The sequence below is a fragment of the Anoplopoma fimbria genome, chromosome 7 (genome assembly GCF_027596085.1).
Source record: "Anoplopoma fimbria isolate UVic2021 breed Golden Eagle Sablefish chromosome 7, Afim_UVic_2022, whole genome shotgun sequence".
In the NCBI taxonomy this organism is placed as follows: Eukaryota; Metazoa; Chordata; class Actinopteri; order Perciformes; family Anoplopomatidae; genus Anoplopoma; species Anoplopoma fimbria.
In genome coordinates this window covers 16,746,057-16,773,889 of record NC_072455.1, presented here as the reverse complement: position 1 = coordinate 16,773,889, position 27,833 = coordinate 16,746,057, and the positions used below count along the sequence as shown (strand labels likewise).

Sequence of the window (27,833 nt, the reverse complement as noted above, 5' to 3'; positions counted from 1 at the left end):
TATGGAGTACTGCTACTGACTGAAATGAGCTATTAACTGTGGACGGGGTGGAGTGCTCCTTTAATGTCTAAAGTGGAGTGGTGTTTCACTTGAAAACTTCAAGACTTACACACTATTAACTGGCAGCTGCCAAGTAGCACAGAGAAATCCTTAGGGGTGGTTCAAGAAAACCAGGATGCTCCCCAAGTGTTCTTCTTACCCGTGCTCAGGGAAAGCTCCCCCACCCCACCCCCCTAGACCTTAACAGGCCCCTCATGAGTCCGGTAACTCAGACTCTTTGTGGAATTCACGCTCCGCCACTCACAGGCTGCTTGCCTCGTTTAAGTTGTTGACCCACAGAATGAGAGGGGAAAGCCTTCCAAGAAAGTTTATCGGAGCTCCTCCAACTTCACTCGTTTCTAAGGACTTCTTATAAGCTTGGTGTCGGACACTTCATTTTAAGTCTAACCCGATAGCTGGGGTTTGACTAAAGTAAAACTAAAACACACATTCAAGTTTTGTCCCTGCCCGTTATTCTTGTTATGTTCTAAATCACCACAAATTCATGCTTCTCCCAAACTGCAAGCTTTACCTTCCATATTACAGAGGCACTGACACAAAGCAGTACAGCCAGAACAGGCTCCGGCACAGCGGGGATTTCACACCGATCTTCTTCCGAAACATTTGTAATTAACATTCCCCCTCACTCCCAACTGTTTCTGAAGCTATCAATATCCCAGTAAGACGATTTAACTTCCCTGAAGAGCCAGGAAACGAGCTGGATTTGGCAGGTCAAAACGTGCTTGCTCTGTTTTGTGTGTGTGTGTGTGTGTGTGTGTGTGTGTGTGTGTGTGTGTGTGTGTGTGTGTGTGTGTGTGTGTGTGTGTGAAGGTTAAGTAAAAGGCTCTGCGCCGGTTATCCTGTTATTTTTAATGCTGACACTGGGAAAATGTTTTATTGTAAACTTGTTTTTATTAAGTTGAACAGCGACAGGAAATGTGACCAAAGTGCCCCCTCTTAGTATCTCCATGACAAGAGAACAATACATTATGCCTGCATCAAAACACAGTATAAATTATATTCAATCCAAAGCTACCATGGACTTATGACGTTTCAGCTGTAGTAGCAAGACAACAGCAAAGACTCCTGAGCTGTGACTTATAGCATGGATGTCTTTAAGGGGAATGTTGAAATTAACATGACATATCATGCTTTAAACAGAATGGTTATGACTATATTCCTGATAACCGGTCATTTACAGTCCATTTCTGGTAGTGCTCAACCTTCTGGGCTTCAAAAAAATGTTACATTACGGCCCTCAAAGGACACATTTCATCAGTCATCATGAAATACATCACACACAGCAAGACAAAAATGGATTTCAAAATTAGGTTGTCGGTGGAATTAAAAAATAAGTTCAGGTTTTTACTTTGTACAGATACTGAGGATGTCGTTGCAGCACATGCAAACCTTCTTAGTACTGAGTGAACTCCTTTGATGAGATTTTTGCAATGATACGCTCCAACTGTCTCTTTGCTTCACACTGGGGGAAGTTACCCATCTCATAGTACTGCGGGGATATTTTCACCAGCCTAGGAAAGAAAGCGAGTAAACATTAGTCACAAAAATTGTCTTCAGTGTTTACTTGTGGGAGAGCGCTGTTCTTCCATATTCACGAGGTGCAAGCTCAAATTTGTTACCAAACTGTCAAAGGTCACACGGGGGTAAGAGAAACGCAGAAGTCAGTGTACTGCAGTACAAGTGTGTGCAAACAAGCCTACAATGGTGAGGACTTAGACAAAAGAAGTTAAAACTCATAATACTGTGTTGGCTCTGTACTCCGGCACACTACATGGGAAGAAAGAAATAAAATGGGTAAAGGCTAACTTTAAGCTTTAATTAACTTTAATTAATAAACCTTTGTTGTCATATGGTTTTTATCTAATGAAGCATTGTGTTTCACTCCATATTTATTGGTGTTTAGCCTTTCACAAACAATATTTTCACTGGGGCCGAAAAAAAGTCAAATATAATGATAGACATCCAAAGCTTCATTAGAAAACCTCAGTAGAAGCTTTCAGTCTAATTTAAAACAAATGCTAGTGGACCTTGGGGGGAGATATTTGCAAACTTTTGTATAATATAGCTATATTCAAGTTGTCTTAGCAACATATATTATAGGTGACACAATATTAGGCTATTTAATATTCTATATATAAATTTATATTTTTGGAACTTTTTAGAAATGCACATTTTGGCCGTTGATTTTCATCAGACGGCTACACATGATGCCGACTAACGTTAACCCCGGTTGGGCTCCGAGCACTGCCAAAACGATGGTGACACTAAATACAGTGGCTGAATTCACCGGGTGTGGACACAGACGGAGCGCTGAAGCTGCTGCTGCTCTGCTAATGTGGCGCTCCCATGGTGCGAGAAAGAGGACAGCGGCTAACCCTGATCGGGTTTACGCAGAGGACAACAGGTGTGGGTGTTTCAGCATTAGATTAAATTGTCCAAAAATGTCCTCCCACAACATGCTTAACAGAGGTACAGACGCAATTCAAAAAGAAAAAAATTAAATCTCTTTGAAGCTTTTGAATCATATAATATAAATACGATTTCTTTGCCCAAAACACAACAAGTGATTTGATGCAGAAATCCAGGATATTATAAGACAAAAAAATAAAAGGGATCATGAAAAAATAACTTTATCCATTAGTCAAGCTAACACAACCACAGCGAGTGAAAAATGGAAACACTTCAACCACATTTTGCAATTAAATGTAACATTTCTTTCTGATGACCATCTTTACAGCATATCATTCCTATCAGAAACGCAGCTGCAACTGAAACTTACCATTCTGGTTTGATGTCAGTGCACGTGCGGATGTAATTCTTGGTTGTGAGCACAAACTCGTTGTAAAGCACCCATTCCGGCTTGTGGTCCAGCACAGTGGAGGGGTGCAGCTGAACGACTTGGTTGTCCTTCGCTGTCAGGTAATGGCCGGTGCGTTCCAGGTGAGCGACCTGTTCGCACCACAGAGAGGGAAGAGGATCAATGCCAGTAACGAACAAAACCAGTACACAGAGAAATACAGGAATAAGAAACCATATATATCCGGAATTTGTGGTTAATTTATTGTCCGACTGGAATTTAACTATACAGACCAATCAAAATCTCATTATGTAATAACAAGTGTTGTTTATAGAAAAGCAGCCTGATGCTGCAAACTTGTTTTTAAGCAGGCAGTGAGTGATTTTCCCTACTATTTGAGATGCTAGGTAGAGCTGCAGTGGCTGTTGTGATTAACCAAGGCAATCAGTCTCAATAAAGGCCTTTCCCAACAAAGACATGGTTTCACAAATGCGGTGAAAGCTCCAACGTGAACCGCAAATTTGTCTCCAAGATAAAGGTTAATGTTGACAAATATTTAAATATTAACACCATAATTCAACTTGTCAGGTTGCTTGTTTTAGGTAGCCCTATAAATGGCTTCTTGTGAAATACCCTTTGTTTCCTTACACGAGGAGCAAATTGACTTTATTTCTTTTTATGTGTTTAAAGCAAGCGTCTCTGTGCGTGCATGTGTGCACTTTAAAAAGGTGGTCATCCATTACAATTAACATCTCGGGTGCATTTTTTGTCAGTACAACAATTTTTCAAATGATCAAACTCAACAAGGGAAAACTTCACTGAGCATCGGAATAGCACTGGAGCTGGATATAATTACTGCCTTTGCACAAATGGCAAAAAATATCTGGCTTTAATGATGCATTTACAAAGAGAAAGTAGAAAAACACAAAATAGCTATGGTAGCAAGCTCAAAACATACACTGCCATTGAATAATACTAACACAATATGCTCCTGTGGGAGCTTCAACATGGGACCCTGATGTGACTGACCTGCATGAAGAAGCCAGTGACTAACGCACGACGGATGTTGGTGTAGTAGTCTCTGCTGTTGAACTCGGTGCTCCGCCTCGGCAGGCTGAAGCGGTCCATGATCCTGGACAACTGCGAGCGTACGTTGTCTGCCGACATCAGCGAGCGGTAGTTGACGAAGTTCTCATAACACCACTGGGTGGAGTCGTGGTCTGTGTGAGACGAGAGCAATTCAGGGTTAAGAACGAATAAAGCCAATGTTAAACTATTCAATGTGCATTAAAGCGGCGCTCACTTTGTTTAAAGGCGTGGTAGACGTTGAGCAGCGTCATGTGATCCCCGTCGATGTGGGCGAAGCGCATCTTGGATTCGTCGGCCAACTTCTTAGCCTCCGTGGGTCGGACGAAGCACTGTGGGACTAAACAAGGTTGGTATAGGCCCCAACACAGCCGCCCATAGGGATAAGTTAAGCAAATCCCACAGACAGGAACAAGGCCTCAGCTCAAGAGAGGCACAGAGCACTTCACAGGGCACAGTGTAAGTGTTTATGGTGGAGAAGATGAGGGTCAAAGAGAAGGGGAGAAGGATGGGTTTCTCCGCTCTGATGCACTGCAGTATGGCTTTGTACAAGATATAGCTAACATGTGACACCCATTTTACAGATGCTATACTGAGACAATAAATCAGTGGCAAAGAGTTCATCCAGAGGACTTGGGTTCTGCCGTCTCCCCTCGGTGAACTTTCTCTGGATTGCTTAATGTCAAACCTGCTTAATTGTGGCTTTAATGGGTAAAAGCTGTGTTTATTGGGCCTCATGGTTGGTTGCTGTGGCGGCACCAGTCTCAGGTGTACTCTCGCTGCTTACTCTAATGAACTCAGCCAAAAAAAAAGAAAAAAAAAATGCCGTCCTGAAACACCTGCTTTAAGTGCACACCACGTCCAAAGAGCTAGTTAAATCCATTTCCCCACTCTCAAAGACCCTCGCACTCCCTTCAAAGGCGTCAAGATTCATCTCAATGAGCAGCATTCTGCTTTGGCAAGCCTAAAGTGCAATTACTGCTGTAGCATGCTGGTGCTGCTCCAGCTACACCTATACATTTTGTACAGACATGTACTTTCTCCCCATTCCTTACAAATAATAGCTGACACCACTGACTTTATCCCCTACTTGCTTTGTAGTTAAGTTCAATAGGTGGATTTATACTGGGTAGTTTTCAACTTCTGAGCTCTACTTGACTAATGTTCATACAGATTAAGTCAGTTGTAAGTAAAATTTGATTATGAGGGCAAAACTAAAACAGAGTCAAAGAATGCAAACACAATAAAGGGAGTTCACAGAAGCTGCTCTGTATATTTCCTTTAAGCTCACTGGTCATTTCTGAACAACGGCCCATGGGCACAGGAAAGGGTAGCAGCTCAGACCCACACATTTAGCCAGCCCTGAGCATTACCTGACAACATGGCAGTGATGGAGAGGATCTCGTTTGAACAGTTGAATTCACAGCTGGCGATGACCATCTTGGCCAGCTGGGGGTCCAGGGGGAACTCCGCCATCATGGAGCCCAGCTCTGTCAGGTCACCGTCGTCATTGAGCGCCGCCAGGTAGTTCAGCAACTCCAGGGCTCGCATCAGGGTCTCTGGGGCTGGTGAGGACAGGATGGGAGCGATGGACCATTAACGATGTTCCAAGCCCATGGGGCAATACACGCAGGTGACAGCGATAGAACAATTTACAAAACTGTCATTTTATCATCACAGCAAAAAAACTTGAGAATCATTTGGGACCTTTTCAAACACATGTATTTCCAAATAGATTGATGTACTTGTTTGAGATTGTTGGCCAGATAAAAACAAGACATTTGAAGGAGTCACCTTGGGCTTGGATTATTATAATGGGCAATTGATTAAGAAAACAACTGGCAAATTATTCAATAAAAAAAATAATCATAAATCGCAGCCCTTGTTAGGTTTTTGTATTTTCACAGTTACACGAAATAATACATTTGTCTACTATGGCATTAAACATATAGATCAATCTAAACGATTTCAAGGATGATCTGACACATTTTGCTTTAAGAACCATGTCAAATTTGGCTGGTCCAGCATTAAAAAGCATGCCTTATTTACTACAAAATCTAATTAAATACTCAATGTCCAAAGAACACAATGAATGAAATTATTTAAAGGGGAATTTTGATTCTTTGTCATGTTATTCAGCTGTGGTTGGCTAATACATAAACTTGCTTGTTGTCTCAATAAAAGGAGGGGATTTGCAGCCTGAGCAACCACATTTGACTTAAGAGTAATCCAGCTGATAAAACACCACAGTTCCAGCACCTGCTTTACTCAGATATTCAATAGAAGACAGAGACAGTAAAACGGGATGCTGCTTGGTGGCAGAGAGCATGAGGTCAATCAAAATGAGACGGCTCTCTAGGTGTGATGACCAGAGTTACGCAAGGCAGAAACTTAGCGGAGAAGTAATCATGGCAGAGCTCATTTTTCATCCTCAGCTCAGGCAATCCTAAACAACTAATGCAATTACAGGGGAACTTTCTACTTAATGCTCCAACACAAAAGGCTTCCACCGTTTGGTTAAAAGATTTTTTTCCTCCAGATGCAATTATTGACCTTTGGCTCCCGAGAGCTGAAGCCTAATGACCAGTTGCATGTTAACTGAAAATTAGCTCCAAGCACCGGCTGCGGTGCTCGTTCACTTTCATTTCTCTCAAGTGCTCCCAAAAAATTCAATTTAAAACAGCAGGGAGGCATTTTTTTATGATTAAGAAATATTGATTTGGGGCATCAAAGCTACTTTTTTTTTTTTTTTTTTTTTTTTTTTTATAAAAACACAAAGTGAGTGCCGGCCACATTACTTACCACACCAATGGCTTGTGTCGGGCTAAACAAAAAGGTGAAAATCAGATTTCCAAGTACTGCTAGCATGATGAACCAGTGTGGAAATTCAATATATACACAAGGCGGCTCATCAGAAAGTAAACATCGACTCCCTCAACACACAAGAATCCGATATATTAACCAAGGGCCAAATCAATAAGACGAAAGGCTAAAGGTACATTAAACCACATCGGCTTCGAAAAGGTACTTCTCTGGAAATGTCACAAGGCAAATGAATCCCACCCAGCCACGTCCTTGTGTAAATCGCTACTGATTTCTTTTGGATTTTCTATTTGGTTGGCTTGCTCGCGCCATCGCTCCTGTGTTAAGTGAGCGAGGAGGGCGAAGAGAGAAATAAACGAGATATTTGAGCATTCCACAGTAAAAGGAAACTCAACTCTCCCATTGAGAATACGGACAAGCTGAAATTGAAAAAAGCCCCTGGCTTTGGGACCTGACGCTGCTGATCATCGGGGAGATGATACCTAAATCAAATGCATTTGACTTGAAATTTAAAACATCAAGGAACAACAATAAAAGATATGCTGCCATTATGTACATCTTCAAACCAGGGGGATTTGATTGTGACAATTACTAGAATGTTGACTTATCCACTCCAAAAAACTAAATTAAAGGTATCTTAAAACTCATGTAGTGTTATTGTTTCATCCTTTGATTCATGACTCTGGACGATTCTCTGACCTGTCCATTAACTCGGCGGTGGGCCTTTGACACAGCGTATCAAAATTGATCCAGTGTAACTCGATGCTATAAGGCTCCTATCCAGGAACCCTCACAGACTCAAAGCAGACTTCGTCCGTTGCACAGAAACTAGCTTCGGCTTCCTCCGTGCTCAGGAGCTAGTTAGGAGCAACCTTCTGCCATGAGTGGATCAAATAAATAAAAGATAATCCTCCCCTTTCCCTTCACCCCACTGTTCCCACTTAGACTCAGCAGACAAGGCCAATCCCACATGTTGACGCTTACTCCTGCGTTTTGTGAGAAATGTGGGGGTGGCGGTGGAGGTCAGTCACGTTTCACTGGAGGAATATAAAGGGAAGGCAATAGCCGAGGTGATAGTGCAGCTATTGATGTAACCAATTTCATTCTCAAAATGGCGTTTGCCACAGCGGACGGGGAGAGATGGGTTTAATCTCAGAGGTGAGATGAAAACTATATTATGGTGAGAAAAGGGGGGAGGGAGGTGTGGGGATAAGGATAGGGAAAGGAGGGGTGGTCTCCGCGGGAACACACACTCTCCAGGAGAGTTCCATGTCTGGTTTTTTTTTTTTTTTTTTTGGCCTACATCCAGCATGATTCAACTGAACTTCAAACCGCATAACACCACTGTGTAATCCATGTCTGTCAGAGCGCTTATAGTCAAATCTCCAAACATTCACTATGCAGTATTTGATATCTGCCAAGATCATTTTATCTTTGCTCTGTCGTTTTCCCCAAGCTCCCATGTGACACAGCCAACCCAGATTTGATATTGTACATGAAACAACCACAGTTCAACGAAATGAAGATTTAATAGCAGTTTGTAATGGGACTTTTAGATTCAGATGTCACTGATCAAAATCAAGAGCTCAATGTTATTTGATATTTGAGGAAGAGCGACTGGTGTGTTTGTACACAGTGCAGCCAGACATCTCTCACGTAGTTTTAATAACGAGACAATCAATAACAATCGCAAACACAATTGGATTTTCAAACTCCACGACGCTTGAATAGTTTTCCAAAATCAAATACAGGAAAAACTGAATCACATGCTGCATGTTATCCAGACCTAGAGTCCGCCGACAACAATGTAAAGTACTACAGTATACAGAGAGGTAATTACAGAACGTATGGCCATGGATAAAACAATGCAAACCATATATAATGTCAAATATGGGGTTTGGTCTAATGAACTTCTTGAACGTTCTCTACACTGGCTCCCTGTAAGAGCTCGCATCCAGTTACAGACTCTGGTGCTAGCCTACAGGGCAGTGAAAGGAACAGCTCCTTCCTATCTCCAGGCCATGGTCAAGCCCTACACCCCCGCCCGACCACTTCGCTCTGCTGCCTCGGGCGACTGGTCGCCCGTCGCTCAGAGGTCCCTGCGGCCGATCCACCCGGTCACAGCTTTTTTCTGTCCTGGCCCCACAGTGGTGGAATGAACTCCCCACTGACGTCAGGACAGCAGAGTCGCTGCCCATCTTTCGGCGCAGGCTGAAAACTCACCTCTTCAGGAAGTACTACCCTGAGCCTTCCTCGTAGCACTTATTGCATTCGTATTAGTTTGTTGCACTTATTGCATTCGTATTAGTTGTTGCACTTATTGTTTTCGTAGTAATTTGCCTCTGCACTATACTTTTGCTCTGGTTTATGCTTTTAGATGCTTGTTTAAGAAAGGAGATGCACTTATGACTTCTGGTGACTAGTAGTTCTCTTGAATACCTATGTTGAATACACTTCCTGTAAGTCGCTTTGGATAAAAGCGTCTGCTAAATGACTAATGTAATGTAATATAGTAACCTTTTTTTTTCCAATGCAGAGATTCATACATCTTTATGGGGCCGAATGCAAAGTAATATAAAGTAATTAAGTTTTTTTGTTTCACACGAATGTACAGGCTGCAACTCAGGTTAGTCTGACGCCACACCAAGCAGAGAACAACTAAACGTTCAGTGACCTGACTGACATTTAAATATTATTTAACCAATATAGATCATTCTTAGTTGATCTTAACTGAACCACGTATACATAATTCAACAGGTATTTGTGAAGCAAATTTCAATGACTTTCCCAAAATTTTCATGACCGCAAGAACCCCTGTTAAAAATACAGATGTGTCTTCATGAGCAAACAAGAAGAAATATCATACTAACCTGGTGGGTCCATGAAGTCAAAGTGCACCAGGTCGTCAATACCCAGTTTCTTCAACTGCAGCACCACGGAGCCCAGATTAGACCTCAGAATCTCTGGATACGTGTTGTCCTATGCCAGTTAAGACGAACAAGACAAACCCAAGGAACAATTCATTATGAATTAGTCTTGGTGCTTATTATCTCCTCATGCGTTGCTCATATGCCAACTTGAACTGAGACCGGGAGTCTAGGGCATTTGAAGGGCTATTTAACTTGTTTGAAAAATTCCCCTTGCCACTCAGCGTGACGTGAAAGAATTATCCTGTTAAAGTGGAGAGCTGGGTCTCCGCAGGCTCATTTGTCACAAGGTGGCGGTTTCGTTAACATAGGTTATGAAGAAGGGTGGAGGTAGTGTGGTTTAGCACCAACCTCTTGGAATTTTAATTCAGCTGAACTGGGAATAATGGATTCCAAGTGCAAATATTGCATAATATGGCTCTTTTCCAGCTAGGGGACTGCTATGGGGGAATACAAAGTGCTTGTAGCATTGAAGAATGTAAGAAACAAACACCTCATAGAATATCTGACCATTTTCAGACTGCATCTGTTCTTACCTGCATTTCTGTCTTGTAAGCTTTCTCTGTGTAAAGGCGGAAACACTTTCCTGGGCGTGTCCTTCCAGCCCTCCCCGCCCTCTGCTGGGCCGAGGCCTTGCTGATGGCTGTTACCAAAAGGGATTCCACTCTGATACGTGGATTATACACCTGATAGGAAAGGGGGGGAAGATGATTTTCAGGTAAGTAAAAAAATTGTAAAAACTACAATGATGTTGCTATTTAAAAAAGGTAAAAAGAAAAGAAAAAAGGGAATTACATGCATACTAACACCCCTAATCTACTAAGTATAAAGCAGACAGACACACAATCCACCATAATGCATATAGAATCTCTATTGGCAGCCTGCGTACGACTTGGCTCCGGGCTGGTGAAATGTCAGAGGAATAAATAACTGGCTTTTCCATCTTTGCCGCTGTCAGGTGTGCACTGCTGTGTTTATCTGGGGATTCTCAGGCAACAGACGCAGATGATCACAGCAGATAAAGAGTGGTGGGAGAAGATGGGCGGTAGGTGGGGAGAAGAGGGGGAAGCTAACCTTTTGCTTGGCAAATCCAGGATCAATCACAAACACCACGCCGTCAATGGTCAGCGACGTCTCGGCGATGTTTGTGGACACGACAACCTGGGGAAATGAGAAGGGATGAGTAAGGAAATGATCCACCCAGGGTTGGGGGGGGACGGGACTCACAAGACCGGGTACTAGACTTTACATTCAAATATTTTTAGTCATCACTTGTTTTTAGGAAATACATTTGAACACGCAAGCTTTAAATACAGAGAACACAGCAGAAATCAATTTAGGTAGTTCCACTAGAAAACAATCACAAAGTGCTTTCCTACAGTGGAGCAGTTCACAAATCATAGTCCTTCTTAAGCATGAGTAATAGTGAAAAACAAGTGCAGATGTGTGCTTTGCTTTTACTTGAAAAACATTGCCTGAGTGAGCCAGTTGACTGTAGAAGCTTGCAGAGCTGCCACTACAGGGCACTGCACACACGCTGCCTAATGCAACCCAACAGGGAAGTACCACAATCGTTTCTGCAATCAGGTTCAATGTCCTATCAACGTATTTTTAGTGAGAGCTGGCTTGGTGTTCAGTGTTCCATCCAAATGCATTACATCTGGCCTTTTGGGGTTATGTGATTGTGTGTGTGTGTGTGTGTGTGTGTGTGTGTGTGTGTGTGTGTGTGTGTGTGTCGAGGTCAGGGGTTCCGTCTGAATGTCCTCAGCATGCTGCTTTTGTCGAGATGTCAGCTTCCCTCTCATGGAATTTTTATTTATTTTTTAAATCACAGAAAATAGTTACTTTTTGCTCTACAGTGGTTACTGCTTTCAACCAAGCATCTTTTCTTGCCACTGCAATGGTTGCATTGTGTTCAGTTTGAAATATTTACAAAATATTTGAACACTGGAAATGTGTTATAATATATCCATAGTAAACAGGCGAGATTTGACAGTCACTACTTAATTCCCAACACCAACAGAGGACCTCTATTGCAGCATGTAGTACTGAAACAAAAGCATAGAAACATGTATGTATGAGCACATCCAGTTCATATAAAAACTAGTGAGACAAGACATGGGTGATACGTTTAAAATAAAAGGCAGAAGTGTAACAATGAAACCCTACATTTGGATTTGTTAGTGAACTCAGAGCACACAATACATAAAGAAGTAAAAAAGACCCACCAAATGTAAAGCTGGATTCATTCTGATGCAAAGGGTTAACAAAGTCCTGTCATAGATATGAAAACACTGACGGGGTAGGTTTTGATTTAGAGCTCAGCACTGATTTCCCCTGTCGATGCCACCACCAGATCACTTGTTGGACGTACTGCGATCAGGCCGCATTGTGCTTTAATTATATGTATTCCCCACGGTAACTGTGTTTACATTCGTTCATTCACTTTGTGATATAGAGTGACTGTAGGCTATGCATCGTTATAGAGCTGGAGTTACAGCCATGTTACTTTTACTGAACTTTGTCTTATCACTGAAGAATATGGCAAATATTTCTTCATGCAATCGATTTATTACTGCTATTTTTTCCTCATTCACTGGGATAAAGCAGCAATTGTCACTAAAAAGGAAAACACAGTGCTTCACACCAACGTGTGCTGAAAAGCAGCCCTGAACTGTTTAAGTGGCATTGTATAATAAGTGTTATGTCCTAATTACCACTTAATAATGTCAGTCCATCTAAGTTTTCAAAATGAGGCACTGGTTGTGTAACATGTGACAGTTCTGGCCATACGGAAAGGTCTCAAGTTTAATAAAGATTCCATACATTTTAAAGCAGGCTAACACATACTCTGGTATGGGAGTACAGTTGAGCATCAGGGCAGATGTCATTGTTAAGTGTCTTGGTACAGAAATGTAGGAAAAACAAGTGAAAAGGAGAACAAGACCAGCACCATCTCCCAGTCTCAGATCTTTTTCTATTACAATTATCCCCTATAGCAAGGCTGTCTGACAGTTGAATCCGAGTTTAAAAAAAAAAAAAAAAAAAAAAGAAAAAGAGTCACACCACCCTATGGGTCTCTTGCTGTCAGCATATACACAAACAGCGGGAGGAGGGATGAGGAGAGGAAGACAGATTTGCAGCTGCTCTCATGCGAACCTTGACCGCCGCTAGGGCGAGTACCCCTTACATAACAGTTTAAACAGACTGGACAGAAATACCTTTTAGAGTCATCATAGCGCTCGAGACTGAGGTGGCCGGATCATAGCCCACTCTACTGGCAACTTCCACTCCACTGTCATAGTTTAATATGCAAGAGGGTGTTTTGAAAAATACCTCTCCACACATCAATATCTTTCCTTTGCTAACTTGCTCAACATCTAACCAAGACAGGAACAAGCTGCGGGCAAACCTAAGCATTATTTAGTGGTATCGCGTCTGCTGTCCCGGTAGTCCTCATCATAAAATGCCAAGCACATAAACCAACTATTTCTCTGTATTCATAGCCGATACTGGTCCACAGAACCAATTTTGCACACTTGACATACTTCCTTTGTAGCTGTGCCTCTTCAGCCGTCTTCAAGCTGCGAGCCTTACAGACTTTTTAAATCCCACCTTTTAAGTGAGGATTTCTCTCGAGCCTGAGAATGCCTGAGTGTTTAGTTATTAATGCCAGGGAGGGCCTTTTTCCACTCATTCAGACCTTGACCTCGGGTAATTCACCTGTCGAAAGACACATTCCCCTTAGTATTCAAGCAGAGGAATGAGGAGATGGTAATAAACGCCTGTATGAAACTGATCAGACAGCAGTATCTGGCAAATGGTTGGGTTTTTCGTGTATTTCTTGGATGAATGGCTGTCTAGATCGGATTGACATGAGCACCCCATGACAAATGTGAGTTGATTAATTTTGATAGACAGATGCTGATAATATGGGCTGTCAAAAAAAACAACAACAGCTTAGCAGTAAAAAAAACAAAGTGAAATGTAAGGATGTGTTTAGCCATTATACTGCTTTTGTTTCCACTCTTCTCCATCTGCTTAAGAGACGTGTTCCTGAAACATAATTTCTAATAACTCTTAATCAAAGTATTTCAGCAGTGCTGGCAACCATGATTGGTCAGGCAGATGTGTCTTCACATCTCAGTGAAGAGGACTACAAAAAAACACGATAACCATAATTTTACTACTGCATCAGTATCAAACAGGACAAGCAACATTAAATAATAACAACAATGGAGAACTCTCAAGGAAACCATTGGAAGCTGGAGTGAGCTGCTCGGTACGAAAAAGGTGAAGAAAAATAGCTTTCCTAGTGCCTGGCACAAATGGAGAAACAACATTCATGCCAAACAGTGCAGGGAAACAAATCTGTAGATGAAACCATTATAGAAAACCTAAAAGATGACTATGTGTGCAGTGAAATAAACAGGAAAAAACTGAAATGGTTTGACTAGCTGGACGACGTTCACATGTTGTCGGTCCCACAAGCGCTTACTTTAATCTCCTACCAAACAGCACAGGACATGACTTGCCAGGTCCTGCTTTTGCCCTTCAAATGGCATATATATTTATATATATATATATCTGACATGTCCCAGGTTTAAATATACAATGAAAAACCGAGTGTCAAAGACTCAAAAGGTTCCTAAAAGATTAGTTTATGTGAAGCTTCAGGGAACGGGTCAAGTTTCTGCTGAGGGAAAAAAGGCCCTCAGTGGCCCAAAGTTACAGAGGAATTACATTTTTGCAAAACCTATTAGCCACACTGTGGCAGACTGAAATTAAAGTGGCTGTCCAAATATAAAAAAAAGACGGGTGTCTCATGACGGGCACTATATGCCAGCGACAAATGTCCCAGCAAGGACTGAGAGGCATGAAATGCATCAAAGTCCGCTTTACAAATGGACTAGGAGAGGTTGCCACTGTCCTGCGTGTTGGGACACAGTCAGTGCTCCAGCAGATGCCACACATGACAACCTCTCACATTTCATGATCATATGGGTGGCCTCATTGACTGCATTGATTCTGAAGGATTATCCGGGCTAGGGCCATTACACTGAACGCAGGCTGGCTCCTTCCAGTCTGTTGCTGCACTGGATAATCCTGGCTTCTTTATCAGTAATATCATTAGAGCATCATCTCTGCATGTTATTTCTGGGTTATTACCTGCAGGAGAGTAAGTACTATGGCTAACGTGGGGCCATCTTTCACAGCACAGCCTTGTTGACAAATAAAGCCTTCTTCCACAGACTGGGAAAAACGGAGAGCGTGCGTTGAGCAGCATCCACGCACCCAAATCCAAAGCTCATTGAAACGGATACGTGGCGGAATCACGAGTGACATTTGAGGCGAATGTTTCAAACGTGACAATGTTAAAAAACAAACCCAACACTCATCACGGCACATTTGTTAGAGACAATCTTTGAGAAAGTGAGATTATAGTCTTTGTTTGTAATTAGTCAATTGCTGCCTTGGCTTAAATGATTAAACTGTTCAAAAATAGAAGATCAGTGGCTTTACTGCCGAAATAGAGCAATGACGAGCAAGTGCTTTATGTTAATTGAGGGGTGCCTAATACAGTCGTTAGCATGCGTGGCGGCATCCGTCGCAAACCTTAATTCTTTTTCGCTACTTCCTCTTGGGCTGGCTTGGACGACATCTCTACATTTTTCAAATGGTGATCTTGAGGGGGATAAAAAGGGGCATCAACTGTGCTGTTCAGAGGCTGAATTCAAGCTGAAGTGGTGCCTTGCTTGACAGTTCAGAGGTTACACTGTCACTGAATTCACCTTATTTCCTGTAATAACTTCACTCATAGGAATCAGGAGGATGTTGCTGCAAGATGTTCACCAAGAGGAAAGTGTGCTGCCAATAAAAAAATAAAAATTTCCACCTAGTTATATCCCATCAGATGAATGTAAGTGAACTTACAGGGCCTTGCAGGTACAATCGCAAGAGCTGCGTAATATTCAAATCTGTCCCTACGCAACTAGGGTCCACTTTCATGACAACATCTCTTTGAACAGCAGAGGCAAACACTGACTTTAAAAAAATATCTTATCCAACACTGGCTAATTAAACGAGGAACAATGCTTAGCCTCTTATCCTGTGCAGCTCATACACACAAACAAGCACATCATTCAAGCAGAAAGCTGGAAGAGACAAAACCATTAAACTGCGGTGGTGCAAGTGTGTCAAATCTTTGATCGAAACCTTGTGGTGAAACCCTCAGCCTGTGCCTCACTGTACATATTAACTTGAACACACACACGGGATCCCTATTTTATGGGGTTTAAAATATTTACAAAAAACGTGATTAATAAAGCATTATTAATTCATGAAAAAAATCCCATTTCAAGGAATCGTATGCTCCCAAAAATCCAGTTTGAATTGAGTGTTTTTTGTTTTTTTTACAGTATCATAATGTGTTTAGCTTTAAAACTCCATAAATATTTTCACTGCTCATACCACTGCAGCCTGATCGGTCTCAATTAGAGGGGTTGTAGCAATGAGTCATTCATCAACACTGTCCCCTATCAGATGCTGGGGGTGAATGTCTGCTCATTCACTGGCAGTGTTGATATTCTGATATTCTGTCAGATCCCTAGCCAACAGTGTGGCAGCGCAGGTGGTGCTGCTACTCTGGTGATGAGCCCATCTGAATAGAAACTGTCACACAAAAGAGAGGAATTGTCTCGTGTCTGTATCAATAAGAGGATCATCCACTCCTCTGAGATTAAGTGATTGAGGAAGAACGGCAAGAAAACTCTTGTTTTGGATCCGCTCTCATAAAGTGTGTGGTGCACGTTGCTGCAGACGGCAGAGGTCTACGGCCTCCTCTCGGAGCAGCAGCGTGGCCTGTGCAAATGCAGTGGAAAGATAAAAATGACTGAGAATGCAGTGCTTTCCTCAGGCTCAGAAGGCGTGAGTAATACCCCAGTTATAATTTAGAGCAGAGAAATCGCATGCTGACAAAAGCAGCATATGTTGTGTGAGTCAGTTCTGCGCTAAAGCTGAGAAAGGGGGGAAAAAAGTCCCAGTTCCTACCTTCCAGCTCTCATCCTTTGCCCACCTTATTCCCCATCTGGCCTTTTTACACCAAACCCACTCATTTTCTCTCCTCCCCCTCTGAGTGTTTTTGCAGCAACAAGGCAGTTATACCTTTCTTCCGATGGCACCACTTGGTTTATTGGGTGGGGGTGGTTCAAAGATCCTCTGCTGCTGCTGTGGAGGCAGTGTGGAGTACAGCGGGATGATCTTGATATCACCGACTTCAGGGCCCAGGTCGTCGACCTCCCTCTTGATCCGCTTGCAGGCTTCGTCAATTTCCTGAAAGACGCAAGTGCAACAATTAATCCAGGCGTCACCTGTGTGTGTGGGAACAGGTTAATTAAACAGCTTCCGAACAACAACTGGATGAACAATGGAGGGGAATCTGGATGATAGAGGGCGGTGCGGGGAGGCGGCCGGGGGAAAACCGTGGTTCCCTGCTACAGTACATTTGTTCTAACTATCGCTCCATCTGACGGAGGAAATTAAACCTGGACTGCAGTATGCTTTGCCGAGCTCCCTGTGGCTCTGTTGTCAAATGCAGCAATCATGGAAAACATGGAGGTGCACGCGCACACGCACATGCACGCACGCACACTCAAACGGGGTTCATTATTCCACAGTGCAGCATTGTAGAGGGGAATGTGAGATGAGACTGCAGCACTGATGCATAACCAGCGGCAAATCATGGCAGATCAGTTTAGTGAAGCTGAACGTTCTAGAGCCGGTGGGCTGGCAGACAGACAGAGGACCTGAGTAGCGCCAGGAATAAGAAAGCATGATAGTGAGCACAGGGTTAGAGCCTCGTCTCTAGGGGCCTGTTGGAATACACTATTAAATGTACTAAATATGCCTACATATTCCACAGGCGCCCTAGCTCAGAACTCATTAGCTTGTACAAACGTGTATTATGTTACCTGACAGTATACACACGTACAGGTTTTTGATCATCATACTTGAAGGTCTTAGGTGGTTTCTGGTATGGTCTAAAACAACATATAACAGCTTTTCATTTTCCAAGTAATTCCCGCTGTTAAGAACCATTTCCTTTGTTTTGCTAACAACAATCAGTAAGTCCTTATGAAGGAGCAGTTACTATATGTGGTACGTTACAGCCTATACTGTTGCACCACCTGCAGGCCCATGGGAGCAATGCAGCAATTTATTTTCTTCCAAAAGAGAAGTCATAAAGCGGTGATGAACAGGAACCAAATTAATTATCCCGATGCTTAAAGACTCCTCATGCACACTTATTATTTAGTAGGCTAACAAACCAACCCACAAAACTTCTTAGATATTTTTGTTTTCTCCTCTAAAAGCATACTGTGCTGAAATTAGTTTAAGCATGACTGAAGCGTTCTTAATTTGTACCACTGTGTGAAGGCAGTAACACTGGCCTTGACATGAGAAAGTCCGGCGGTGCGATTTCCTGTTTTCCTTCTGGACTGCAAGTGAGTTATTAGCCCGGTTGTCCCCTTGTTCATCGCATTAAGTCAGACCCTGCTGATGGCCATGTACCTCTAAATCAACACACTGACAAGTGGAAAACTGTAAATCTGAATGGATTGGTAAAATTAGCCTGGGTATTAATAGCCTATCAAGCCTCTGGATGCAGCAGCTGCCATGGAGAAAAAAAGGGACCTCTTTGCCAAAGCGCTGGAAGCAAGCTGGCTGTCTGTCCCTTAGGGACATCAAGACAGTGTGTGTGCATGTGTGTGTGCGCATGTGTGTGTGCGCATGCGTGTGTGTCCGTGTGTACATAGGGGGCAGTTGGCCAGTGTTGGGAACCTGTCCACTAGCTCTCCCTGCGACCCCAGTAGCGAAAATCTACAGCCAAGCTAATAACCGACACATTTAGGCACTCCTCTTGACGTGCAAACAACCCCCCCCCCACGCATCCCCATGTTTTGATGTTAGCTGCTGAGGGGGAAGCTTAACTATTAGGACTTATCTTTGCTCAACAGCTGTGATAAGTTTCAACTTTCTTGTTTGGAGTTGGTGCTTCAGTTCTATTTGTTTGTTGGAGCAACATATCTCACCGAAAAACTGTGGAGGAGAGAGGAAGAGAGTCCTGTGCTTCTTGCTTTCGTCTGTTATGAATTAAACAGTCAGATAAAAAGAGTCTATGGCTTTGCCATGGATCTGCCTCCCAATCATTAGTCTACATCAAAGTTGCTGGGAGACTGAAGAGGTTAAGAAGCGCTCTAGGGGCGTGCTGCAGCACCCTTTGAACACCCATCTCTGCCAGACCTACCACACATTAACTTCTTTAACCCAATTAAGAGGGGGTGATAATGAACCCAACGTGGGAGTGCTCTCAGTAATGCCTTAGCTTGACACAGTGCGGGAGGGGGTGGAATATAAATCAACAAATTACATTTAACTGCATGAGAAATGTTCAACACATTGCTTGCAAATGTCCCAGACTTTTCTGCACATTCACTAGAGTGACTATCAGCGTTTGTAGCGATCCGAGCAGCTGGGATACCACTAAATCTGAAATCAATTACCAGCCCTCGAAGGAGACCACTTCAAACACCATGCCCTCCAATGACTTTATCCCCTTCGTAACAAGCCGCATATTGATCCTGCTTTGGCAAATGAAAACTGACGTAGGTGTGCTGCCACAGTCAAGTTGATGTTGAGTGACAAATAATTACTGCTAATAAACAACATGTCACAAGATGTGATTGGGGAAGCCGGAAAGACAAACTACATGAGAGTTTGCACAGATGAAAAAATGATACTGTGTTACAAAAGAGTTAATACTTATTTCCAACATGGCATTTTATATCTCCAGAGCAATTTGTGCTGTATTCACTTCAGTTGCTAAACTTATTACTTTACTGCTTTACAACCACTTCTAATCACATGGTCTCCAACACCATTTTGTTAGATTGCCGAGAGAATAATCATACAGAACAGGAACTGTTGGCTCTGACAGGCTTCTCCTGTCCAGTGATCAGGACATTGAAACATTTGTTGGTGCTTTCCGGTGCGTGTGTGCGCGCATGTGCGTGTGTGTGTGTGTGTGCGTGTGTGTGTGTGTGTGTACCCTGCTGTGACCAAATTCATCATTTTGGGCATGAACCCTGCCCTCTATTACACATCAGTGGACAACATTTGCAGGGAGGGAAAAAAATAATAAATGACTTAATTTCAGAGATTTGTGGGAAGGGCAGAATGTGGGTCACTCCTAGTTTTTTTTTTTTTTTTTTTTCTCCACTGTGCAAATCCTGGTGGTTTCCTAGGCAGGCAAGCTCACGTGCATCAACATCTATCAAACTGAGGATTAATAATATCCTGTGCTGAGAGTGCACGAGTGGGCTCATGACACCATGTGTGTGAGTAATTCATCTATGTTATTAGATTAATACACACAGTCCTAACTTTGGAGATGTATAAAACCTTTGTACAAGTTTAAAACCTTGTTAGTTTGGACAAAAAAACAACAACAATATACATGTATTTAGTGCTGTAAAGATAAGTTGATAAATCAGTCGTTAATTGACTGACAGACTGACTACATTTGTGTTTTGAGAGAAAAAGGCTGTTTGAAAATCAAATTTTAGGCTATAGAAAATTGTGATGGGCATAACTTTCCATCATTTTTAAGTCTAGACGTTTACCAGAAGAAACCAAACGATTGATCAATAATTGATAACCTGCTATTGATCAAAACAGGATGGTTTTCAACTGATCTGCTATAGCCGGAGAACGGCTTATCGGTATAATATTTGGGGGGGACAATAATCAGAACAATTGGAGATAGGGATTCTGAGCCTTTCCTTTTGACGGTCTGGCTAATAACTGAGCTAAGGTCAACAGAGGTTGAAACTGATGCGTTCAAGAGCTATTCAGTACAAATTAGTATTTGGGAGGGAAGGTAAATACTTACTCTCTCGCTCGCTCTCTCTCTCACACACACAGATAATAAAAGATAACATTTAGACTTCAGGATGGTTAAAGTATTTTTTTAGGATGTTGGTGAAAAAGTTAGCCTTAAAACTTGCTGTCAGTTAGAGTTCCTTAGAATGAAATTCAGACTAGGCAGGTAAGACTTTGGAATCCAAAAAAAGAAGAGAAAATTGTACTGCCAAGAAAAACAGCAATTGGTGCATCTCTATTAAAAAACCTGGCTTTTGTAGTACAATCCTTAAAATATATCTCATTAAAAACCTGTGGAGTTGTACCTCTTGTCCAGTGAGGAAGAGCAGAACGTCCCCTTCATCCACCTCACACATGTGGATCTGGATCACTGTGCGGATGGCAGCTTCCAGGTAGTCCCGCTCTGGCTCGGGCGTGTAGAAAATCTCCACGGGATGCGTGCGTCCGGGGATAGTTAGCAGTGGGCAGCTGTCAAAGTACACCTGGAACTTGCCGGCATCGAGCGTGGCACTCATCACGATCACCTGGACAGACAAGGGCATGGAAATAGAAGGGCCAAGTCTGTGAGGGACAATGTATTCATAAAAGCGCTGAAAGGAAAGTTAAAACTAAAAGTTAAGACAGCAGAGTGTAAATGACCGTGGTGATTATGGGAGTGAGCACTCAAGTGTAGAATTATATAACATTTTATATGGCTTGATGATAATTGAGGATAAGGACACATACTTAGTGGATAAGGTTGCACCCAAATACAGAATAGATGAAGAGTAAGAAGCTATACAGGATGAATAATGTTCCGAATCAGAAGCTAGGGTGAGAGCGCTGGCCCGCACCCAAGACGGTGTCTATGGTGTAGAACTTGGCATTACACGCCGAGTCACTGACCTACACAGAGCTATGACAGTCCTTGTTCCTGATGTTGGGTACACAATGTTCTCTCCAGAGCCATTAGATGAGGCGCATTAGGATTCTGATGGGAAACGCGTCTCCCATTTTTCAATCTCAAACATTTTCAGGGGCCAGTGTCTCGGCATTTCGCTTTACGCTCTGCGAGACATCATAATTGCTCTTAATCAAGGCAAATTAAACTTTCAGATTTGGATGGGGATAGGGATGAAGGAGATAGAGGGGTGTGGGTGGATGATCATTCGCGATAACCTAGACCTCATTTAACAGTCCACGAACAACAATCTAACCTTTGATTCCACGCCGACAAACAACTAGTCATTATCCATCTGCTTTATGAGAGTGATGTCTGGCACGGTCTGCCTATAAAACCTCCGCCTGCCTGTACGCTCCCATCCACACCGACACATTGCCATTCTCCCCCCGGTTGATTGGCCTAAAATTGGGCTGACACTACGAGCAATCTCCACCAGTGCTGCGGTGCAGAATAGAAGTGCATTTCTGAGCCCAAGAGCAACATTTCTCTTTCCTCAACAGATACCCAGCTGTCAGACACAGGGACACTGTCAGGAGAAAATGTGACAAAAGGGAGGTGACAGTCGAGGGACATAAACACCGTCTGTCAGTGAATTTACCCTGCAGGAAGTCATGTTTAGGGCTTTAACAGTGTATTAAAGGCATTAAGTGGGAGATATTTCTGGAAACAAATCAGACTACTGTCAAAAGTAAATTAAACTATAAAACTGAATAAACTGTGAATATACTTAGATAGTCGCATTAAGATTTAGAAACATGCATTACCTTTACTAAATGAATCCACCTGCTATCAAAGGATTGCAATACCTAATCCTGAAACTGAGATCGTTAAAAGGAAGAAAAAAAAAAACGCTTATTTTTTACCTTGAGGTCAGCCCTCTGGCGGACCACCTCCTTGAGGACTCCCATGAGGATATCTGTAGCTAATGTGCGTTCGTGTGCCTCGTCCAATATGATGACACCATAGCGCTCCAGCAGAGGATCATTCATGGCCTCCCGCAGCAACATTCCATCTGTCATGTACCTGGACGAATCAAAGACATGCAGGCTTTATCAGCATACACAATGGCATTATGTGATTAAAACCCTGTTTAAATTTAACGTAATGAGCACAGCATTCCCCTACGGACAAATTCCACCTTCAAACTGCTGTGTTCAGAATATAAACTAAGAGGGAGGAAGTATAGAAATCAAGATGGATTTGAGAAAATTGAAATCTATCCTTTAAAGCAAGTCCGTCAAGCATCAGACAATTTAATCATCTATTAACTGAAAAACTTACGTTTACGGGGATCAAGAAAATAAAAGTCAGAAATTATGGCCAGGTCAGTTTTGAGCAACCAATTAGTCTGTTGTATTAGTTTATATTCTCACTTGTACAAGGTTCCTGTTAAGCTAATAGGCTACTAATATTCAACCAATACAGCTGTAGGTATAGCTCCTTTCTGTCCATAGGAAGTATCCCCAGGAACTAGAGGAACTTTTTAGGAATGAATTGTGTTTTGACAGCAGGAACCAGGGTCTAAATTGCCCGGGACATTTTGCCCTTCCAAGAAGCCCCTGGTCATGGGTTAGTGCTTTCTAAGTACAGGAACATTCAGGGTTGGATTTGCAGGGATGACCATCGCTGATTGGTCAAACACACACAGCACTGTTCAACTTGCGTACCGCTTGGTTCATAAAACAAGGAATTACTCAAGTATCATTTAAAGACCTGTGCATGCATTTTTGTGTTTGATACAATCAAAAGTAAAGTTAAGCTTTGTTGTCGGCTTCCCAAAAAATGACAGAGAAAAAAAAAGAGCGAGATTGTGCGGTAAAAGAGAGAAAGTGCTGTGAACGAGAGGAAAAAACTCATTTCTGCTTTCTTTTACGGCAGTGAAAGCACAAATAAATACCCATCAAACCCTCAACAGATGATAAACTGTGGAGACGGACGCTCTTAGTTTCCTTTCCTTACAACCACCATGCATCCATAAATGCTTTGCAGCAGTAAAAAAAAAAAGAATTCACGTGTTTTTGGAGGAAACGGACAAACACACTGAACTGCAAGCAAAGATGGGCTGAAGGAAGCTTTTAGATCATTGAAAAGTAATCCCGGGATTAAATTAACATTTACTTCTTGGTGGAAACGCAGCTTTTGCCATACATTCTTTAGAACATAAGAGACATGAGGGGAATATTTGTAACTAGCTTTCTTACTTGAGTACTGTCTTGGCAGAGCTGCAGTCCTCAAACCTGATGGAGTAGCCCACCTCTTGGCCCAGCATGACATCCATCTCATCAGCAACCCTCTGGGCGACGCTCATGGCCGCTACCCTCCTGGGCTGGGTGCAGGCCACTGCTCTCTTTGATCCCGGCATCGACCGCACCATGTCCCCACACCACTGAGGTATCTGGGAGAAAGCAGACAAGCCAGGTTGTGCTTGAGCCAAAGGGGCAGCGTATAAAAGACATCACAGGAATGCAGGGCAGATGGGGTAGGAGGATAATCAGTGGGTCTACCAGCCAATAAATATTTTATGGAAATAAGATTTTTATAGTACTACTTCTTGGAAGTGCATCACTACGGTTTACCATGTCCTGAAAAACAAGTACCTATGAAAGTGATACCTGTCAACATTTTCACTGACCACATGTTCTTGCTCAGAGTTTAAACACAGAGAAGCAGCTCACTGAGAGAGGCTCCAAACGAAGAGTTTCTTACTTCCACTCTATTAAGCTTGAGGTTTCAGATGACTGCCATTTAGAGATGATTCAAATCTTACCAGTCTTTGAAATGTCATCCAATGAGAAGAATAAAAAAAATGCGGATGACAGGTTTGGAAGACAACCATTTCAAGGATAGTGTAAAAATATGTTATTAGTGCTCACAGGGCCTGACCCTAATCAGTGGAATATTTTTAGTGGAAAGCCTGTATGCTACCTCATTCGTACATGACAATAATTTAAGATGCATTTGCATTAAGAGTTAATGCAGTATATTTTTTGTTTTAAAACATTGTTTCCCTGATTAAAATACTAAACATTCTCTCTAAAATACCATTAATTTTATGTTCCATAAACACAAAGGAAATCCTTAAAGATCCATAAATGTAGCTCATACCTTGGTGAGCATGTTTTGTATGTATTTAGATGTGACCCCAAACTAAGCAGTCTATGAAGGTCTGTTCCAAAATGCATAATGAATGGGTAGCATATAAATTACACCAAATACTTTAAGAAGCGTTTGTAGACAGTTTGTATTCCCCTCAGGAGACTGCTTAGGCTCAACCAGTGATCAACTCAAATCTTCTCACAACCCAGCTCTTTAAAGAACTTTAAATCAGCTCAACAACCACACACTGTGAATGAGCTCCACAGAGGAACTGTTTAAAATGCATCCCCCTTATCTTTGCATCCTGTTTTTTTTTTAATAGTATTATTAAACCAATAATATGTCTTGATTTCAATTTAATTTCACACATTTTAGTCAATTAATCATTAATGACTGTTTTATGGGGCAACTGACAACAGGAATGCATCTTTATGTGCTGGAATTGTAAAAACCCAAAACATTCTGCTTTGTACCTGTGTGGTTTTTCCAGAGCCGGTCTCTCCCACCAGCACAAAAGACTGGTTACGCATCAGGATTTCAGTGAAGCGCTCTCTGTACTCCCAGACAGGCAGCTGCAGCCGCTTCTTCAGGATGTCATAGTAGCGTGGCGTGTGGGGCAGGTTGGTGTAAGGGTTGATCTGCTGCTGAATAGGGTTTGGCTTAATGAAGCCTGCGCTGCCTGCGCTACCTGCAGCTAGGTTGGCGGGGACCGCGGGGGACTTCACCTCTCTGTCCCAGTCACGCTCTCGAGGTCGGTCCCGGTCCCTGTCCCTCGACCGTTCATCGCGATCTCTGTCCCGGTCACGCCTGTGAGAGGAAGATGCATGAAGTTAAGATTTGATGAAGCATTGTCACACAAACTCGTCCACTAAACACACCAAAGTAATGTGACAAAACTTAGAAATCCACGTACACACCCGAACATACACTTGAAACAGTGTTGCTCTAGAAATGAAAAAGATTAAACCTAACATACAATGCACAACATAGAATTAGTCCAAGTCAAACATGTTTCTTGAAACTGAATGAAAAGGTAACTGCACATTCTTATTCTGTGTTGCAAAAAGCATGCATGGGTCATGAAAAAACTGCACAATCCACAAGTGTGTCCTCCTATTGCAGAAACACGCATTTAATGCCTTCAGAGCAGAATGTGAACCATTAATATCCTGAAATGATTTGGACAGAGAGTGTGTGAGTAAAGCTGTGGCACAGCAGAGGTGTTAATGTGGTTCATGTTTGTACAGTAGTCTAGCATCAAAACTATATCTATTTTTTACCACTAATCACTATTGAGTTTTGTCTAAATGTGTCAATGACAGTTGTGTATTGTGCAACAGGAAGGGCCTGACTACAAAAACGAGGCCACGCATGACTCAGAGAGGTGCATCATCTAGTCTGAAACCTCAACACCAAGCCTCTCTAGCATTCATGTCCTTGACGATGGGAAAGCTGCAGCATGTTTGTAGGCTCTATTGTTTGGACATTGACTTGATGCATGCAATCCATTCAATGTCGTCCCTTTGGGTACATTTGTAAGGCAGTGACCCCTGAGAGGGCTCTCTGTGACTTTGACTGACAAGCAATGGGACGCTTCAACCTAGGTCCTCCAACTTCTTCAGGCCTATCCGACCCACATGAGCCCTCAGCAGTCCTGTAATGTCCCCAGGGGGAGCTTGACGTCGCAGCTAAAGTCGACTGACCGACTTGGGACTGTAATGGCAGACATAGCAGTGACATCTAACATGGGGTATCTCATTTCCGCTAAACGGCTAACATTAGCCTGCCTAGTAGCTCGTTGTTGAGCTTCCCTTCAAAATGCTGTAAAAGCCACATGTCAGAACAGCTAACAGCTCATAACGACATGTGGGCTTTGGCTCGTGAAGTGCGCGTATCCGTTTCCATTTCAGACACAGCGCCTGAGCTAGCACTGGCTAGCATGTAGCCACGTGTGGACCTGTTTGCTAGCTAGGTTAGCTAACGTAGCTAACGCCACACGGACCATTGCGCCACCGTGTCGTCCTAAAACAACCCCATGCAGTGTGTTGATACTACCGCCATTATAACAGTCACACATGTCCATCACAGTCGGTGCTAACTCGCCATCTAAACTTCAGACGAGTTTAACGTTAGCACGGCTAGCTAGCTAGAAACGGGACAACAACAAAAACAGCCGGCAGAAATCACAAACACGTGACCGGCTGGCCGCTTTTTCGGTGACATACCCGTCCGCAGGCCTCCTTTTACCCGGTGAACAATCATCACCTATATCTAAACGATGTCGCTTGAACATGCTGCCACCGGTTGTCCGTCCAAACAGCAGCTTTAGGAGCTGATTTTCTTTCCCATGCAGATTTTACACCCCCCCCAAAAAAAAAACACCAGCAAAATGGCGACCGGAAGCTCTTACCTCATCTTTATCCTTGACGAAATGACTCGAAAGCGGGTGATTTACTGTGAAGCCCCGGTGTGCACTGTGCATAGAAAAAAGAAAACTACTGGCTTTACTGAGCCGTGCACATGGTGCTGTCCGTGAACGCCACAATGCAGTGGTTTGGGGATGATGTGGGAGGTCTGCTGCTGCCTCTCGGTCGGGCTGATGATGATGATGATGATGTGCCCGCCAAACTGCGCGTACACACGCACACACGCACGACTGTTCCCCCCCCCCCCCCCCTTCAGTCCACAGCTCCAGTCACTGCAGTGCAGGAAGGTCTGTGTTTTGTCTCAAGCAGTCTCGTTGTTATTGAGATGATCAGAATAGTGAGCTCAGCATATATATATATATATATATATATATAAAGTTTTGAATGCTTTGAAAGCTATACACACCACCGTTGCTGGGGACTCCCTTTAAGTATGGAGGACGAAAAATGAAATAAATGCATAAATAATTGTATAAGTAAATACAGGAATAAATAAATAAATAAATGCTTAAATAAATACAGTAATAAATAAATGCTTAAATAAATAAATAATTGTATAAATAAATACAGTAATAAATAAATGCTTAAATAAATACAGTAATAAATAAATGCTTAAATAAATACTGAAATAAATAAATAAAAGTATAAATAAATAAGTAAATGCTAAAATAAATATGAAATGAATACATTAATCTATAGATAAATAAATCAAAGTTAATAATCAAACAGGACAT

The 27,833-nt window shown here is 42.5% G+C and overlaps 1 protein-coding gene across 2 annotated transcripts; it reads right to left on the bottom strand.

Annotated features, from left to right (window-relative positions):
• Positions 1–925: 925 nt before the first annotated feature.
• dhx15 (DEAH (Asp-Glu-Ala-His) box helicase 15) lies at positions 926–27,335 on the bottom strand. 2 transcript variants are annotated; one of them, XM_054601205.1, is made up of 14 exons: positions 26,899–27,046; positions 25,147–25,480; positions 23,779–23,972; positions 22,441–22,600; positions 20,940–21,158; positions 16,858–17,025; positions 10,768–10,854; positions 10,230–10,379; positions 9,637–9,745; positions 5,317–5,508; positions 4,161–4,283; positions 3,887–4,077; positions 2,840–3,009; positions 926–1,571 (listed from the first exon to the last, which is right to left on the bottom strand). In XM_054601205.1, exons 1-14 carry the CDS (start codon positions 26,964–26,966, stop codon positions 1,454–1,456), a joined length of 2,283 nt encoding a protein of 760 aa, XP_054457180.1. In that variant the 5' UTR covers positions 26,967–27,046; the 3' UTR covers positions 926–1,453. The 2 variants fall into 2 exon arrangements, with proteins under 2 accessions (XP_054457180.1, XP_054457181.1); XM_054601206.1 differs by lacking the exon at positions 26,899–27,046 and adding an exon at positions 27,084–27,335 and having other exon boundaries at positions 927–1,571.
• Between the last annotated feature and the right edge of the window lie 498 nt (positions 27,336–27,833).